The sequence below is a fragment of the Gadus macrocephalus genome, chromosome 8, assembly GCF_031168955.1.
Source record: "Gadus macrocephalus chromosome 8, ASM3116895v1".
Classification (NCBI taxonomy): Eukaryota; Metazoa; Chordata; class Actinopteri; order Gadiformes; family Gadidae; genus Gadus; species Gadus macrocephalus.
In genome coordinates, this window is record NC_082389.1 from 21,941,548 (window position 1) to 21,958,789 (window position 17,242).

The 17,242-nt window shown below is 44.7% G+C and overlaps 1 protein-coding gene across 3 annotated transcripts in view; it reads left to right on the forward strand.

The window, feature by feature from the left end:
* Positions 1-17,242, forward strand: part of ythdc2 (YTH domain containing 2) — a 225,158-nt gene that overhangs the window by 71,523 nt on the left and 136,393 nt on the right. For all 3 annotated transcript variants that reach the window (XM_060059908.1, XM_060059910.1, XM_060059909.1), the window contains exon 9: positions 9,744-9,900. In XM_060059908.1, coding sequence (XP_059915891.1) covers positions 9,744-9,900 — 157 coding nt within the window. The remainder of the gene's footprint in view (positions 1-9,743; positions 9,901-17,242) is intronic.

Sequence of the window (17,242 nt, forward strand, 5' to 3'; positions counted from 1 at the left end):
TAAGTCTAAGTACCAACGTTAATCTCGGGTGGAGCCAAGGTTGGGTTTCTAGAACTAAGGTTTTTAACAACGTTTCCCAAGTGGAGCCCAGGTTTTAACGTTGACACAACTCTCGTGCCCCAGTACACCGCACGACCCCGAGAGTTGCCTTTGTTGAGTTAATCACGCTTGAGACTAAGCAAGTGCCTATTAAAAGTACCAACTTTCTCTCAAGAGGCTCTTGAGGCTGGAGTTCTAAGTACCTACGTCCTCTCGGGTGGAGCCCAAGGCTGGATTTCTAAAACTGAGTTACCAACGTACTCTCAGATGAAGTCCGTGGTTGGATTTCTAAATCTAAACTAAAAAGAAAATAGAGTCTGAACCGAGCGTTACGGTGTCAGAGTCCCTAAGATGAAAATCTATTGCTATGAAGGCCACAGTTTTTTGGAAGCAGAAGAGCAGGGCAGAGCAGAGCACACGACACCACACACCAACAGCAGAAGAACCAAAAAGACCGAGTGACGACCAACGACTGAGCTTTCTCTGCAGATTTCCCTGTTTTACTCTCCTGATAACAAAAGATCCTTTGATAAACGTTCCAGAGTTTCCCTTATTTTGCCCGAGGGGCAACACAAGAAGCTTGAAGTTGTGCACATGCTATCACGCGCCGAGTGTTCATACATCATGGGATCTAAAGGGACACATGTTCTTTGTATTCCTCCAATGTTTCTCCACAAGGAGACATGTTTAAGCATTCAATTTACTACATAAAAAGGGTATATAATGTAGCCAGTTGGCTCTATGGTAAGACATTTTAAGGCACACAATTTTAACACATAAGAATATACACAAGAAGTTATAGAAGTTATAAGGTAACCAATTTACCTTATCTTAGGATATATTTAAGCACACAAGAAGTTATAAGGTAACCAATTTACCTTATCTTAAGATATATGTAAGCACACAAGAAATTATAAGGTAATCAATTTACCTTATCTTAAGATATATGTAAGCACACAAGAAATTATAAAGCAAGCAATTCACTTTATCATAAGATATATATGGTGACCTTGTTGACAGCATGGGGTCACAGCATGATTCTGGAGTGATTCTGGAACGGCTAGGTGCATCAATATAGTGAGTCCCATCGGGACACACGTCAGTTCCTTTCCCCCAATTCCTTCTCAACCATGGCTGAGATAACCCCCACTAGGAGTCTCGTTGTGGAAATACCAGAGACGAGGGTCAGACGTGTTATGAGCCATAACACCAACAGCAGAACGGTTATCCAAATAACAAAGAAGTGTACAACAATTGCGTTAGAGTCCTGGAGCTCTATATCTAAATAATATCATATAATACATAGATATCTATATAATATAATACATATTATCACGGCCAAAAGCTGTGTGCGCCTCCAGATGATATTATGAATCACAAACGACTGCGTCGGGTTCTCAGACGTCTCTGGTTCCTCCACTTCCACATCAATCTGAAGTAGGCCGCTTGCTGCCCGCTGCCGGGCGGTGGTGCTTTGTGGCGGTGGTGCCTCGCGGCAGCGGGTCTCAGGGAGTCAAAGCCAAAGTTCCTTTCCCCCAATTCCTTCTCAACCATGGCTGAGATAACCCCCACTACGAGTCTCGTTGGGGAAATACCAGAGTCGTCAAAGAACCGACGTGTTATGCGCCATAATACCAACAGCAGAACGGTTATCCAAATAACAAAGAAGTCTACAACACTTGCGTTAGTGTGTGTAATCCAGAGATTAAAATTAACCACGTCCAGTCGTCCCGGGGACGTAATTAATTCTCATCGGGAGGATCAATATTCTCTCTCGGGTCGACAGAGAGAAAATTCGAAGAGAATTTTGTGGGCACTGAATACATTATTTTTTGTTTAAGTTTTCAACACTTAAACAAAAACACGGATTTGCGGTCGGTGGAAAAGACACAAACGTTTGTGTCTTGCAAGACTGCTTGCAACAATGGTGACGGCCTTTTTAAACTGCCCAGCCGGTTCGGCCGCAGCCTGGCATGCTCTGCGATTTCACTGTTTTATCTCAAGTTTCCTGTGTAAAACCGAGGGAGTAAAATACCCCGTTCGTCATGGCGCGGGCTTTCTTGGTCCACTTGAGAAGTCGGGGCTGCGCACGGAGTCTAGACTAGAGTTGCGCGGATGAGCTGTAATTTCACCCGTACCTGCTGCCTAAAATCAATATCCACCCGAAGCAATGTTTTTTTCAACAATTGATACCCGATTTTGAGTTGCGTGTTCCGAGCCCTGATAAAAGCCTGTCGGTATGCTAAAATATCCAACTACTATGAAATGACCCCTGTTGTCGCCGATTAAATAGCCAACGTGGTCTTATTATAGCCCGGTATTTAACTAAAAGCCACATAGAAAGAATAAAGCATCCAGCATATTTCAACAATGTGTGTGAGGTCATACGCAGCAGGGATGATCACACAGTGGAATGCTTATTTTAAACCAGAGCACTGGGCGGGGATGTTCTTGTTCGTGCATTTCAGACGCAGGAAGATTATCAAATTTGTTTGCCGTTTGTCTAGTCAATATGTTAACCTACTTGCTATTTATTTCAAACACACAATTCCTCCAGGTGGGGAGGGGGGAGGAGGGGGGGGGGAGGAAGGGGGGAGGAGGGGGGGGAGGAAGGGAGGGGGAGGGGGAAAGAAGTGTTGAGGATGGAATGGTTGGATTGAACATTCATTCACCGCGATTCCCGGCCGCCACGTCTCCCGTAGTGCCGCGGCACCCTGCGGCCCGGGCACCGTAACCTTGGGCACTGCGACCACTCCCACGTCTCCCGCGACTCCCGGCATGCCCCGTGAACGAATGAATGAATGGCCCGGGAACCACGGGCACCACGGCCCGGGCAACAGGTAGCCTATCACCCCAAAAAAAAATAAAAAAGTTTACAATCCCCCCCCAAAAAATTGAATAACGTTCCCAGCGCCCCCCTAGGTTGTGCGAACGCCCCCGTTGAGAAACCATGGTTTAATGCAACTGCATCACCTTCTCATACATATTCAGCAGCTCGCGGATTTCACTTTCTCTCCAGTTTAACTGCTCATGATGATATCCATGGCCGTAGCACCAAATTCTGGGCCCTGTATACAAGAGGTACTGATGACCCCCCCCCCGAATTCCCCCTACGCAGAATTGTTCTAAAGACATAATTTATTTATTTTTTTATTCCCATGGGCAGCTTGGGCTCCCCACAACTGTGTACCTCATACCCGCAGTCCGACGGCCCTGATGATATCGCTGCGTTGTCTCTGTGGAGGAAGCGTACACCTCTACCCTAAACCTACTTCTAGTCAGTAGGTTTGGTTCATATCTCCATTTTTTCTTTTTGCAGACTAGTTTTCATTTTATTGGAGGTTCGAAATTATGAATAATTAGGGGCGCGGGTTCTTGAGTGACAGCTAGCCGCTGACTCTGACCTCGACTCGGAGGGTAGTTTTCAGGATTAGAATGCTATCTCCGTCAAAAGAAACAACTAATGAGGTACGCGCTAATTCGGTTTATGTCACCTAGATGGGCGCATCCCCCCCCCCAACGTCAGATCAATGCTCTGTTGTTGGTTAGAGGAAATGAGGCGGAGTCAAACGATGACAAAATGGCGACGCTCATAAGCCAAGAGAATTGGATGCAGTTGAAATATCTGAGGTCTGCCCGGATGCTACATCCATTTTATATACGTACTATCTATGCTCCTCCTGCAAGCGTGGTTTCTAAACGGGTGAAGTCGGACTGGAGGTCTCGCCTAGCTAATGACACTAAATGGTGGAATACTGGCAGAAGGTCACGTTCTGTGACTGGTTGTTATCTTGAAGCTAAACAAATCTAGTCTGGAAATAAATAAATTATTTTATCAAAATAATGTATTGTATTTGTATTATATTATCAGTAAGTAACAACTCAAAATGTAAAAAAAGATTCATGGGAAGATTTGGGACGATTCGGGACGCTTCAAAATGTTTTTCGGGACGTTTCCGGGACGGTAGTGAATCACACACACACACACACACACATGTGGCGCTCACACGGTCGTAGCTCATTGTCTCATTGGCGGGCCAAATTCTCTGGGCTGGCAAGGCAGACAAAGGGGAGGTGGCATCTCCCCTTATGACGGCATACGGGGAAAATTCTAAAACGGCACGTTTGATCTTCGTTTTTTCGAAGGCGGAGCAGAATGCCTAGTGCTTGTTTTGCACCCAATGCAATTTCTACCTACTGGGGGAGCATAGGTAGGCTAGGGGAACTAAGGGATAATTTTAGAAAACCTCAGAAAGTGAAATTTTCAGAAATCTTTTTTTCAAGTCCTTGACAGACTACAAAGACCCTGACAGATCATTAAGACCCTGACAGATCATTAAGACCCTGACAGACCCATAAGACCCTGACAGATCATTAAGACCCTGACTGACCCTGACTGACCGTTGTGTCCCTGACAGACAATTAGGACCCTGACCGACCATTGTGACCCTGACAGACCATTGTGACCCTGACAGACCATTGTGACGCAGACTGGCCATGGTGACCCTGAAGACCAATGAGACCTTGACAGACCATTGTGATTCTGACGTCCTTCATAAATCTGGGTGGACATGCCCACTTGTGAGGTCACTATGGCCCAGGAAAGGAATGACTGGTACGGCTTGTACCAGGTCATCACACCCACACTTGGTGGCATGACATGAGCTCTTTAAGATGTTTTTAGTTAGACTACGATTGACAACCCGCTCACCTTGGGTCTGGGGATGGACAAACTAACTTTCATGATCGTACATCAAAAGGCTGAGGAGTTATGCTTCTTCAAAGTTTTCAACTGATCACATTACCGCCAGAATGACCGAAACAGCAAAAACTGCTATGCCACTTATTATGAAACTCTCTCCAGCTATAGAGGCTGACTACATATTTACATTGAATAGAAATTACACAGATTTGCCCAATGGTGCCCAAACTTTCAACAAGCATATCTGGTGACCTCATTGACTTAAGGACATGATGGTGAACAAATCTGCCTCAAGAACCTATGACTTCTGTCTGGATAGTTTGTAAATATAAGTTTATGAGTACTTTTGAGTTTTAACCAGTGCATGAAGGTTCCTTTTTTAAGCCAAAACTAAATTTTTGTTACATGACTTTGAAAAATGAAAAATATTCTTTAAAGTGACAATTTTGTATTGCATTCAAAAGAATAGTGCTTGCTTTTTAAAATGGACGTTGCAACCTGGTTGCAACTACGGTAGGCGGTATGCGCCAAGCAGCTATGACAACATGTCATCCAATACTACCTCATCGAGTTTTCTTTAGAGTGAGGAGCGTAATTGGAGTAATTACTCCTCGAGCAAGATAGTTAAATATGTTTCCATGTTTATATCATTTATTATTATTACTATTTTTTAACATTAATATGTCATAGTCTAACCTTTAGCATCAGTAAACAACCTGACACTCAACAAACACAAATCTTTTACTAGCACTTATATTTCTCTACATCGCATGAATTATATGTAATAATAAATAAATAAATTAGTAATTAATTAGTAGTGATAAACATTGTCAGAGATCATTAGGTGATTCAACGGTAGGGAGAGGAAGAGGGGGAGGGCAGAGAGGCAGTGAAAGGTGGGAGGTAGTGGGCATAAAATGCAACCCTTATTCAATCAAACATAGCCTATGCTGCTATCCACTAGGGATGTGTCGGTCGCGACCGATTCGTTACAACGAACGAATCCCGAACGTGAACAACAAGAACTGGTTCCCCAAAACAAGAAGAACTGGTTCTTTGATTCTTTTTTTTAAACATAAACCAAAAATATGGTCACGTAAATAAAATATACAAACGAACAGAGCTTCGTCTCCCCGCGACTTATATTGATTGAGTCAACGTTCTCAAAGATTCAGCCAATGAGAGGTAGCAATGGTGTTGCAATGGCACCTGGGTAAGCCAATGACAAGGCGGTACCGTCGAATATGCGCGCTTTCTGTCTGACGTATCTTGGGTCATACCATTCGACGTGGGGCCACTCATATATCCCCCTACATTTTTTCAAAAATAGACTTGACCTCCATCTGTTTATTGGATAAACGTATTTCCCAATCCCAGGAGTCTTTGCTCCATTCTACATCAATTTAAGAACAAACAAAGAAATTAAACTGCGTTTGTATTTTTTATTTATGACCATGCAAGTTCTGTAATGCCTGAACAATGAAAAATTAAATGTAAAGTAAAATAAAATTATAAATGTAAAACCATGAATGAAATATAGAGAGTAAGCAAGTGGTATAAATATTGGTGGGACGTTCGGTTATACTATATAGCAGGCATCTCCAAACGGCGGACTGTGGTCTTGACGGTCCTACCAATTAAAAAAAAAAATATTAATAAAAAAAAGTTTTAATTTTTATTTTTTTTAAGACGTAATCTGACATAACGAACGAATCAAAACGACCGAATCAAATAAACGAATCGTTATAGTGAACTGAACTGAAAGAACTAGTTCCCGGAAAAGAATAATTTTGCCCATCCCTACTATCCGCCAATGAGGCTTTTAACTATGTGTTCTAGTGTTATGCTGCCTATGTAATGAATTACAGACCAAGCAATGAGAGAAGCTTTTCATTAAGACCTTTTCATTGACTTACCTTTCGAGAAGAAAGCAGGCAACCTCAGCGTCCTTTTGAAAATCGTAATCCTTCATTATCTCCTTAAACCTTGGAAAAGCTACCGCAATGTTTACCCTCGTCTTTTGAATTCACCGGTCACACGTTGCCTATTATTATTTTTTTGCTTTTTTGGCGACGAGGATTCCTTCTCCTCTGGCAGACATTATTATGATCATGCATTATGAACGAAAGTGCAGTGCAGTCTTTCAAATTTGCTGGGCCAGTGACAAGCGCATCTCGCTGAGCTCCTTCTACGTTTCAGTCATGCTGACTTTGAGCGAAGACGTGTTTAGCCTGCTAGTACCACGTGCTGTCTGTCCCTCTCGGCCATTGTTGTTTTTCATAGACTGGCACAACATGGATGCCTCCATAGGACTTCACCGTAAGTAATATACAAGAAATTCTTCGCTCAGAACAGGCCTCTACACTAACTTTTTTTTTCAGGAGCACTCGTGCCCCTAAGTTAAAAAATGTAGGAGCACAGGGGGAAAAAATGGGGGCACAATAGGTTTTTGTTTAGAACATTTATTTGCGTGCAGAAATTGCACACACCAACAGCAACAACTTACTAAAGCAAAATTAAGACAAATAAATAGACAAGATTACATTTATGCTACACAAAACAGCACCAATTTCGGCTTCCACCGTACCAGGGTTATTGGGCTGGGTGCGAATTTATATAGAAATCGGGACAGCGAGAATGCCTAGTGGACTCGATGTGTTTCACCACAGCATCGCGTTTCAGATTAGGGTTCCCCATTATAAACAGAGAGGAGCTTGCCATTGCCAATGGGGCTTCCTTACAAAATGTACAGAACATTTTCATGTTCTTAGCATCATAAACTAGCCACCCGAAATCCTTCAACGAGTCGGGGGTTGAATTTGGAGGCTTTATCGACTACAGTAACAGCATTAACTTTCTCCACGCAGTCTATTCATAATATTGTAATGACCATGGAAGAGGCAGTGAATGAAGTATTGATTAGACAGCGATTTAGATACCTAATAAACCGTGGAACACACAAGACTGGTAACCATAGCAACGTAGGTAAACAAACCCCGCTAAACCCTCCCGTAGCGCCTCCCACGCTACGGCCAGCTGGAGGCGGACAGAGCTTTTGGCCGTGAAATTATGTATACAATTATATTATATTATATACTATTCTATATAGAGCTCGGGGAGTCACAAACGGCAACAATCACTTTCTCCTCCATTCTGCGGTTCACTGCAGGGAACGGTTGGCCGGTTGAAAACTGATTGGCTGTTACGTTACGCACGTCACTCAGTGGCCACGCTGTTGAACGCTGATTGGCTGTCATCACGCGAATGTCGTGGCAAAGTTTAAATATTTCAACTCGAGCAAAAGTGGCGTGCTGCAAATCCACCTGAAATCCACGTGAACGCGCTCGCCCGTGCCGGGCAAAAGTGTCGCGATGCAAATGGAATCGTTGCTTTGTATGGAATCGTTTCGTCCCTTCGCGTTTGGTGTGAACGCACAGTATAGTGCGCTGTGGAGTAGTCACTCGCACGCGTGCTCCTGTTTTGTTTTTCTCGTTCGCACGCCGAAATATTTGCTCGCAAATGCGAGTGAAATGGGCGCACTGTGGAGCCCTGGCTCAGAAGGATAAATCTAACTATTGGTAGCGGTGATTTTACACCAATGAGGACATATTTGTGAATGAAGACTTTGATTTTAGCTAATACATTACTTAAAATGCTACAGTGTCCCTTTAATAAATAATAAAATATATGTATTTTCAGGCAAAATGTCTGGGGCGGGCCTTGATTTGTCCCAGAGTCTTATCTTAACCACATATACACAAATATGATTTTAAAATATGTTATAAAAAATATGTAATTAATCTAATTAACGTAGACTTATTTCAATATCAACTTATGTGCATTACTGCAGCTATGTCTCACGAGATAACAAAGCTGTCATCAAGGTTAAACACTTTAACTATGGTCCAAAGAGGGTGCCGACAGCGGAAGAACGGTTTGGGACATACTACATTTAGAGTGCCTTGTAAGCATTTCTCTTAGTCCATTTAAATCATTGTAAAAGGTGTTTGGAAAGCATTGCTTTAGCCTACTTTTCCATAATTTCAGTGACAACTTTCAGTTGAAGAAATCCAATACCATTAGTTTTGGCAGAATTTAAAGTGTAAGTCTGGTGAAAATTGAACCCAGGGTCTTTTTCGGCATGAAAGCAGATACAATACGCCCTCCAGACACTTTCTTTCGTTTATCAACCAGTATAGAACTTGCCCGGAGCAACGCTAACAGCCCAAATGGCTTACATTGCATTGGCTAGAGGCAGTGCGTGAACGTGTCCAAATTGGCATTTTTTATCTACTAATATTGCTCAAAATAGCGCCAAACCTCTGCTGTAGCATGATTAGGGTCCCTACACATAAAACGAAGCATCAACAACTTAGTTAGCGTACCGGAAGTTTATTTAAAAAGACTGTTTTACAAGTCTGTGCCTTACCGGTAGGTCCATGTTTACAGGAAGTCCATACAAGTCTTTTACAGAATGCACCGGAGTTCAGTCGTTTATTCCAAGCTCTCGACAGCCCAAGTAAATGGCTACCGTAAATAATATAATAGAGGCGCCAACAAATGTAACAAAAATATTTTGTCCGTAACTTACATATGCAACTCCTTCCATTTCCTTTCAACACTCGCTAGATATTGTCACAAAGAGCCAAGTATCAAGAGGGGAGATTGTTGAGTACAATTTGTTGTCGCCTCTATTATATTATTTACGGTAGCCATTTACTTGGGAGTGCGCAGTGATTCGTTTTTTCCAGCCGTTGTGGCGATGCTGGATTGTTTGCTGGAATTACACTTTAATGTTAAAAATATTGATAAATGAATGTGACTCTGCACTGTTGATTTTATATGATGATTGGAAAATGACTAAAAAGCTCCTTCCACTGCACAGCTTAGGTTTGTTGATAGATGAATTCGAACCATTAACAATGTCCAAATGTGTGTTGTTTGAAGTGATTTTCGTTCAGACATGCATATGCTTAAAGTCCTTCTCCACTTCTTTCATTAGGATGAGGTCCATGAGCGGGATGGACTCACAGACTTCCTGCTGACTAAGTTAAAGGAGCTGGTGCAGACGATTCCCACATTGAAGCTCATTCTGTCCAGTGCTGCCTTAGATATCCAAGTCTTCACACGCTACTTCACCTCATGCCAAGTCATCAATGGTAATACTCTTCAACAATATCTTTATCCTGAGCATGTTGTAATGTTTAGCTTGTTTGTCATTCTTAAATGCCATACTTATCTCGTATCTTGATAGAGTAAAGTCTAACATTTGATTATATTATATCTAGTTTTAACCTTAACCTCCAAATGGCTTGGCCAAGTATTGGATTGACAGATGCAAACAAGCAGTGTTGTTCAAGTTCACTCTTCCGAGAGCTTGCTCAAAGTTCAGTTCACACAGATTAAACTGGAGTAGTTCACGTTCATAGTTCACATTTAGAATTTTGAACTGTTTTTTGTAGAACCTTCTCCTAGCAATTCACCCCCAGCTCCCAAATCATTGCCACTGCCCCCTGCCAAAGCTTAATTAATTAATGTTTAATGCTTTAGCATGGCAAGGCAAAGGCATATTGGGTAGGCACACAGGTAATCAGTCGTTGTTCAGGCAAACAATCCGGCAGGGAGAAGGCAAAGGCTTAGTCAACAGGCAGGCATCAGGAATCAGGAGCCTTGGATATCGCTTGGAAATTCCTGGGACGCTTGATTAAGAGAACGAAGACGAACTGGCACGAGGAAGGGAAACACAGTGACAAAATGTAATAGGGCTGTTTCCAAATGTGAAGGAAGAGTGCTCAACAGCCGCCCTTTTGAGGATGCCGCGTCATAGAGCGCTGACAAGCACTGTTCCAATGTTGAGAACACTCGAAAACTCGCGCCCTTTTTGCATCCTTTGTTTTTGACAATTCAGAGAATTTTCAAGGATGCATCGCTTGATCATCAACTAGCAAAAATACCCTCAATCCTCTGCCTTCAAATGCTGCGCGGGGGATTTAAAAATTGTTGATTGGAAAGCAATACACATTGCTTTACACAAGTTAAGTTATTTTAAAGTTTTCAGAAATATTTTGTGTCGTATTACTTTTTATAGATTCACTATGTAAGTGCCAAAAAAAAAAAGCTTTAAGACCTGTGCGATTTTCAAAAGTTTTTGTAACGTAATGATAGGCTATATTTTGCATGGATTGATTTGTTTTAATATGTACGAAGCTGGTGTTTTAACAAACTACTAACAATTTCAACAATTTAAATATTAAAATATTTACCACTGGAGAAGTATTAATAACTACAATACAATAACTAAAAAGGCCTGAACTTGCTAAAAGGGATTAAATTGTACGGTGAAAGGTGTGAAAGTATTACAGGGCGCCTCCATGTTGGATTTCAACAATCAGCTACGTCACTGGCATGGTAAACCTACTCCTACTCTGTGGCTCGAGCAGCCATAGCAGGTAATGAGTCAGGGTCTGAGGCTCGCTGAAATGGCTACGGAAAAGCAAACAACCAGGTCTGCATTCCCCCTGGCTGCATTAATGAATTATACAGGGCTAAGGCTGCTGGGGTAATCATACATTTCCACAGGCTACCTTTGAATAGGAAACCAGCCCTTAATACATGGCTGGCAGCCTTAAAACTGACTAACCCTCCGATGTCAATCAGCCCCTTTCATGTCAATCTCCACAAGCTTGCACTCCGACCATAAAGTGTGTAAACTATTACTGACGTTATCACAGATCTATGTTTCCAAGCTGCTAATGAAACCACGGCGTCCACAAATGTCCCTTTCTACTCACCCTGTTGTTCGCCGACTAGCCGATTGCTGATGCAGAGGGAGTTAAACTCGAAGAAGTAGTTTCATAGTAAGATGTATCTTACTATGAATGTGCAATATCCATCTGTGCATATCCACCAACATCCACCAGAAAGTAAACCTTTAACATCCACCTAAAGTAAACGTGACACTCGTGAATCCGCCTCGCATCTATGCTCATCCGCGGGTGTATCTCCAAAAGTGCATCTAACATGTCTTCAAGGTCCCGTCCACCCGGAGCCGATTTTTTTTGTGAAACCATTTCTTTAATAAACATGTTATTAGGCAGATAATAAACCATGTTCTTTAATACGTCCATGGTCCCAGGGTATTTTCAAATAAAACCAGACCTATGCGGTTTCGTGTTAGGATTCGTGTGGACGCCTGAAGCGACGTTAGAGTTGCGTTGAAAGTTAGTTTTTTTTTGGTGTTTTTGTAGCTTTAAATACAGCCCCTTGGTCAATTTAATTACTTACTGTGCATTAAAAAGTATTTCTACTCAATCTAAAAGGTTAAACAACTACGGTGTGGAGAACCAGCGCCTTGAATATGTAGGTACTACAGCATTTATACAGCTCGTTGCATTTCCGCAATGAGTCCGTCTTTAAGGAGATATTCCTGAAACGCATCAAAGGATATCAGCGGGGGAATGATCGTTTTCGCCTTGTTACTTTTGCTATGGTTGCTATGGCGGCGCGCATAGACGCGCGGCTTGGAGCTCCTCCGGCTGGTGCCTTCTCTAGTTTATTAATGTACAGTTTTATTTATGTCTTAGTTTTAGTTTTAATATCGGTAGACAATTGCTCTGCACACACCTACAGCAGACACGACTTGCTAGGGATCGGTACACACAGTGAAAGGGCCGTCTCAGCTGAGTACCTAGGCGAACACGGAATACCCGAAGACATCGCCCGGATACCGGGTGACAGTTGGTTCATGGTCCCGGATCTGAAGCGCAAGCGACAAAGAAGGGATCGTAAGCAACGACGGGGCCGCAGGGGAGGATTGTTAGCAAGGATGAAGAGATGCCCGGACAAACCAGCATTGCCGAGTATTTTCCTCTCCAACGTTAGATCAATTGCTATCAAGATGGACGAACTGAGACTGCGGGTTGCAACTAACAACATCGTGAAGGATAGCTGTGTGCTTATTTTCACAGAACTCTGGCTCCAGGTGTCCATTGCCGACTCTGCGGTAGCACTGGAGGGACGTACAGCTCACCGAGCTGATAGAACTAAGGCTAGTGGGAAACATCACGGTGGCGGCTTACTAATTTTCACTAAAGACAGCTGGAGCTCCAACACTAGAACTGTGAGTAGCCACTGTTCCCCGGAGTTGGAATATATCACAGTTAAATGCCGGCCTACATACCTCCCGAGGGAATTCAATGCTGTGCTGATCACAGCTGTTTACATTCCTCCCGACGCTGATGCGAACATAGCACTAGCTCAGCTACATGACGTCATCAGTAAACAACAGAGCATGGACCCTGAGGCAGTACCCATCATCGCCGGGGACTTTAATCACGTCAATCTAAAGGTAGTACTTCCGAAATTCTACCAGCACATTAAATGTGCCACGAGGGGAGAAAAGACACTGGACAAGGTTTATACCAATATTAAACTAGCCTACATAGCTAGACCGCTGGCTCACCTAGGCAAGACCATGTGTCCATCCTTCTGATTCCAGCGTACACCCCCATCAGGAAAAGTGCTCCCATCACCACTAGGACAGTCAAAACCTGGCCAGCAGACTCCACGCCACTGCAGATCAGTCTCCATGACACCAGATGGGAGGAATACGAGCATGAGGACCTGGAAAGGTTCACATCAACGGTCCTCCAACATGTCAGGAACTGTGTAGACTCGTTCACCATGGACAAGCCTGTCCGGGTTTACCCCAACACAAAGCCATGGATGAACAGAAAGGTGCTGCAACTGCTCAGGGAGAGAGACTCCGCTTTCAGGTCAAAAGACAAGGCCCTCTATAACATCGCCAGGGCTAACTTGGACCGAGGCATCAAAGAGGCCAAGGCGGAGTACAAGGGCAAGATCGAAGACTGCTTCCGGAGCAACGACTCGAGGCGGGTGTGGCAGGGGGTCCAGCACATGACCAACTTCAGAGCCAACAGGCTCTCCGCCGACGCGGATAACCCACAGCTGGCGGAAGAGCTGAACTCCTTCTACGCACGGTTCGAGATGGGGCCGGGCGGGGAATCGACATCACAACCCCCACACCCACCTGCCCCCAGCAGCCTCACCCTCACAGAACACGAGGTCAGACGCACGCTGAAGGCGGTGAACCCCAGAAAAGCAGCAGGGCCGGACGGCGTTCCGGGACGGGTGCTGAGGGACTGTGCTGACCAGCTGACCGGGGTCCTCACCAAGATCTTTAATCGGTCCCTGTCCCAGGCCATCGTCCCACCCTGCCTGAAAACCTCTACAATCATCCCGGTCCCAAAGTAAAGCACTGTGAGCTGCCTCAACGACTACCGCCCGGTGGCACTCACACCCATCACCATGAAGTGCTTTGAGAAGCTAGTCCGTAGTCACATCATCTCATCCATGCCGCCCAGACTAGACCCACACCAGTTTGCCTATCGAGCCAACAGGTCCACAGGAGACGCCATCGCGACGGCTCTCCACTCCACCCTGTCCCACCTGGAGGAGAGTTGTAGCTACATCAGAATGCTCTTTGTGGACTTCAGCTCGGCGTTCAACACCATACTTCCGGACAGGCTGGTGTTTAAACTGACAAACCTGGGGCTACCACTCAACACCTGCACCTGGATTAAGGACCTGTCTGACCGCCCCCAGAGGGTGCGGGTAGGCTCCAACACCTCCACAGCCCTCAGAGTTAGCACTGGGTCCCCTCAGGGCTGCGTGTTGAGCCCCCTGCTCTACTCCCTCTATACTCACGACTTTATCCCCGTTCACCCCAGCAATGACATCATAAAGTATACGGACGACACCACCGTGGTGGGCCGCATCTTGGGGGGAGATGAGACTGCATTCCGGGACGAGGTGGAGCAGCTGAGCAAGCAGTGCAAGGCTAATAACCTGCTGCTGAACCAGCTCAAAACCCGGGAGGTCATCATCGACTTCAGGAGGACGAAGACTGCGATCCAGCCCCTGCTCATCGACGGTGGCTGCGTGGAGAGGGTCGCAGCCTTCTGCTTCCTGGGGGTGCACATCCAGGAGGACCTGTCCTGGAGGAACAACACCACAGCCATCATTAAGAAGGCACAACAGCGACTCTATTTCCTGAGAGTCCTCAGGAACTACCACCTTAGGGAGGAGTTGCTTGTGACCTTCTACCGCTGTTCAGTTGAGAGCATCATCACCTACTGTATCTGCGTGTGGTTCTCCAGTTGCACAGCTGCAGAGAGGAAGGCACTACAGCGGGTCGTTAACTCGGCCCAGAAGATCATCGTCTGCCCTCTCCCCTCTCTGGAGGAACTGTACAACACCCGCTGCCTCAAGAAGGCTACCAAGATCTCCAAGGATCCAACCCACCCGGGTAACGAACACTTTGTGCTGCTGCGCTCAGGGAAGCGGTTCAGGACTATGGCTGCACGGACAAACAGACTTGTATCTAGTTTCTACCCCAGGGCCATACAGGCGTTGAACGTTGCCAACACCTGACCTTGTAGTATCACACACGCACACATAACATGTGGCAGCTACTGGGGAACTGTGCAATTCCCTTCGAACAATCTATTTATTTATCTATTCATTTATATTATTATATTAAATATTTATTTATTTTCTAGTTAGATTTATATTAGATGTGGTAGTTTTAGTTAGATATATATCAAGTGTTTTATTTATTTTTTATTTATCATACTGTATATATTGTTTATGTATGTTCCTTGTCCTCTTCTTCATTAAGCACTCCCCCCTCACCAGGGGGGAGCTCTCCCAAATTTCGATTTACCTGTACCTGTACCTGTACTTTGACAATAAAGATCATTCATTCATTCATTCATTCACTTGCTATTTATGGGGCGCTCCAGTGTCTCCGCTCAGACGTCCCTTAGAGAGAGCATGGCCACTTCCATAACCTCTGTCTCGCCACACAGCATCCGAAATACCCTATGCATGGTTATGCAACCTAATCCCACCATTAGATGGTCAAGGTTGACCGGGAGCTCTCGGCAGCAGACCGATTCAATGGCAGTGTCCATGCTCCGGCAGCACCCAGACGCACACCAGTCACACCCACACGATCCGAAGGTGGAGCTGGAGCCTGAAATTGATCCCTCTCCACCGGGTGGCAGTCGGACAGTACAGGCATGTCCCTCACAGGGTCAAACACGTAACGAGCAAGTCGTTTCAAACTCTGAACGCTCACAAACGCCAGGAAGCACTCTAGCCAGCCTCATCTCCATAGAACGCATCTCAGTGTTTTAGCGAGACTACAGCCTTCACATTGGGAAACAGCCTTTGAGAGCAATATTGATGAGGGACAGGATAAAACAATTGAGGTCAGTGAGGACAATCAAGGAAACATAAGGACAGGGAGTGAAAACAATTAACGAAGGGGGCAAGATGTGACGGCTTAGGGCTTGACATCTAATACAACTGGTAATAGCAATAGGTGCTGAGTACACTGAGGTTGGCCGCCAAACATGTACCGTAGGGTGCCTCTCACACTGGTTGGGCTTCTAATTATTAAAGGTGCCATGACATGCTATTTTATGGATGCTTTAATATAGGTATTAGTGGGCCACTAACACAGTATTCAAAGACGTTCCCGAAATTCAGCCGTGGTGCAGAGTTACAGCCACTCCGAGCAAGTCGCACATTGAGTTTCCCCCAAATGCGCTGTTTTGGTGTCTGTAGCTATAATGCAAATGAGGAGGAGTGAGTCAAGGAGAAGGGTGGGGGTGTGGCCCTGAGCAGCTTGCAGCTAGGGCTGGGCGATATGGGCCAAAAGTCATATCCCGATATCTTCAAGCAGAATATCGATATAAGATAAATATAGATATTTGTCGAGGGGGGGGGGGGGGGGGGGGGGGCGGCGGCACGCTCCGCCCGCAGATTTGATCTTACTATTTCTACCGTTCGGAATTGAATACAGTTTGATGGTTGAATAAACCGTGGACTAGACACTGCCTCCGCCTCGTATTTGAGACATTATAATAAACATTATAATATATAACTTCACGGCCAAAAGCTTTGTGCGACTCCGAAATATTATGAACCGTAACGCCTGCGTGGGGGGGGCGTTGCATGTCATGTCCCATGACATGCTATTTTATGTATTTGCAATACATAAAAATGGAGGCGCTCGCACGGTCGTGTCTCATTGGCGGGCCAACGTCTCTGGGCGGGCCAGGCAGAGTAAGGGGAGGAGCTTAGATGCTTTGTGACGGACCTAAAGACATTCCAAATCAGCACGCTCGAGCCTCCGTTTTTTCAAAGGCGAGCAGAACAGCTAGTGCTCGTTTTACACCAAACGCAAGTTTTAGCCACTGGGGGACCATCGGCAGGCTAGGGGAACACATATTTATGTTAGAAAACCTCATAAAGTGAGATTTTCATGTCATGGGACCTAATGTTTTATGTTTGGGTCTCGCGGAGTGAGAAACCTTGAAGTTACTGTGGAGTTACCGTTATTACTATACCTACCTACTGTTTCGATTTACAATTACTATTCCTACCGTTCAGAATTGAATACAGTTTGATGGT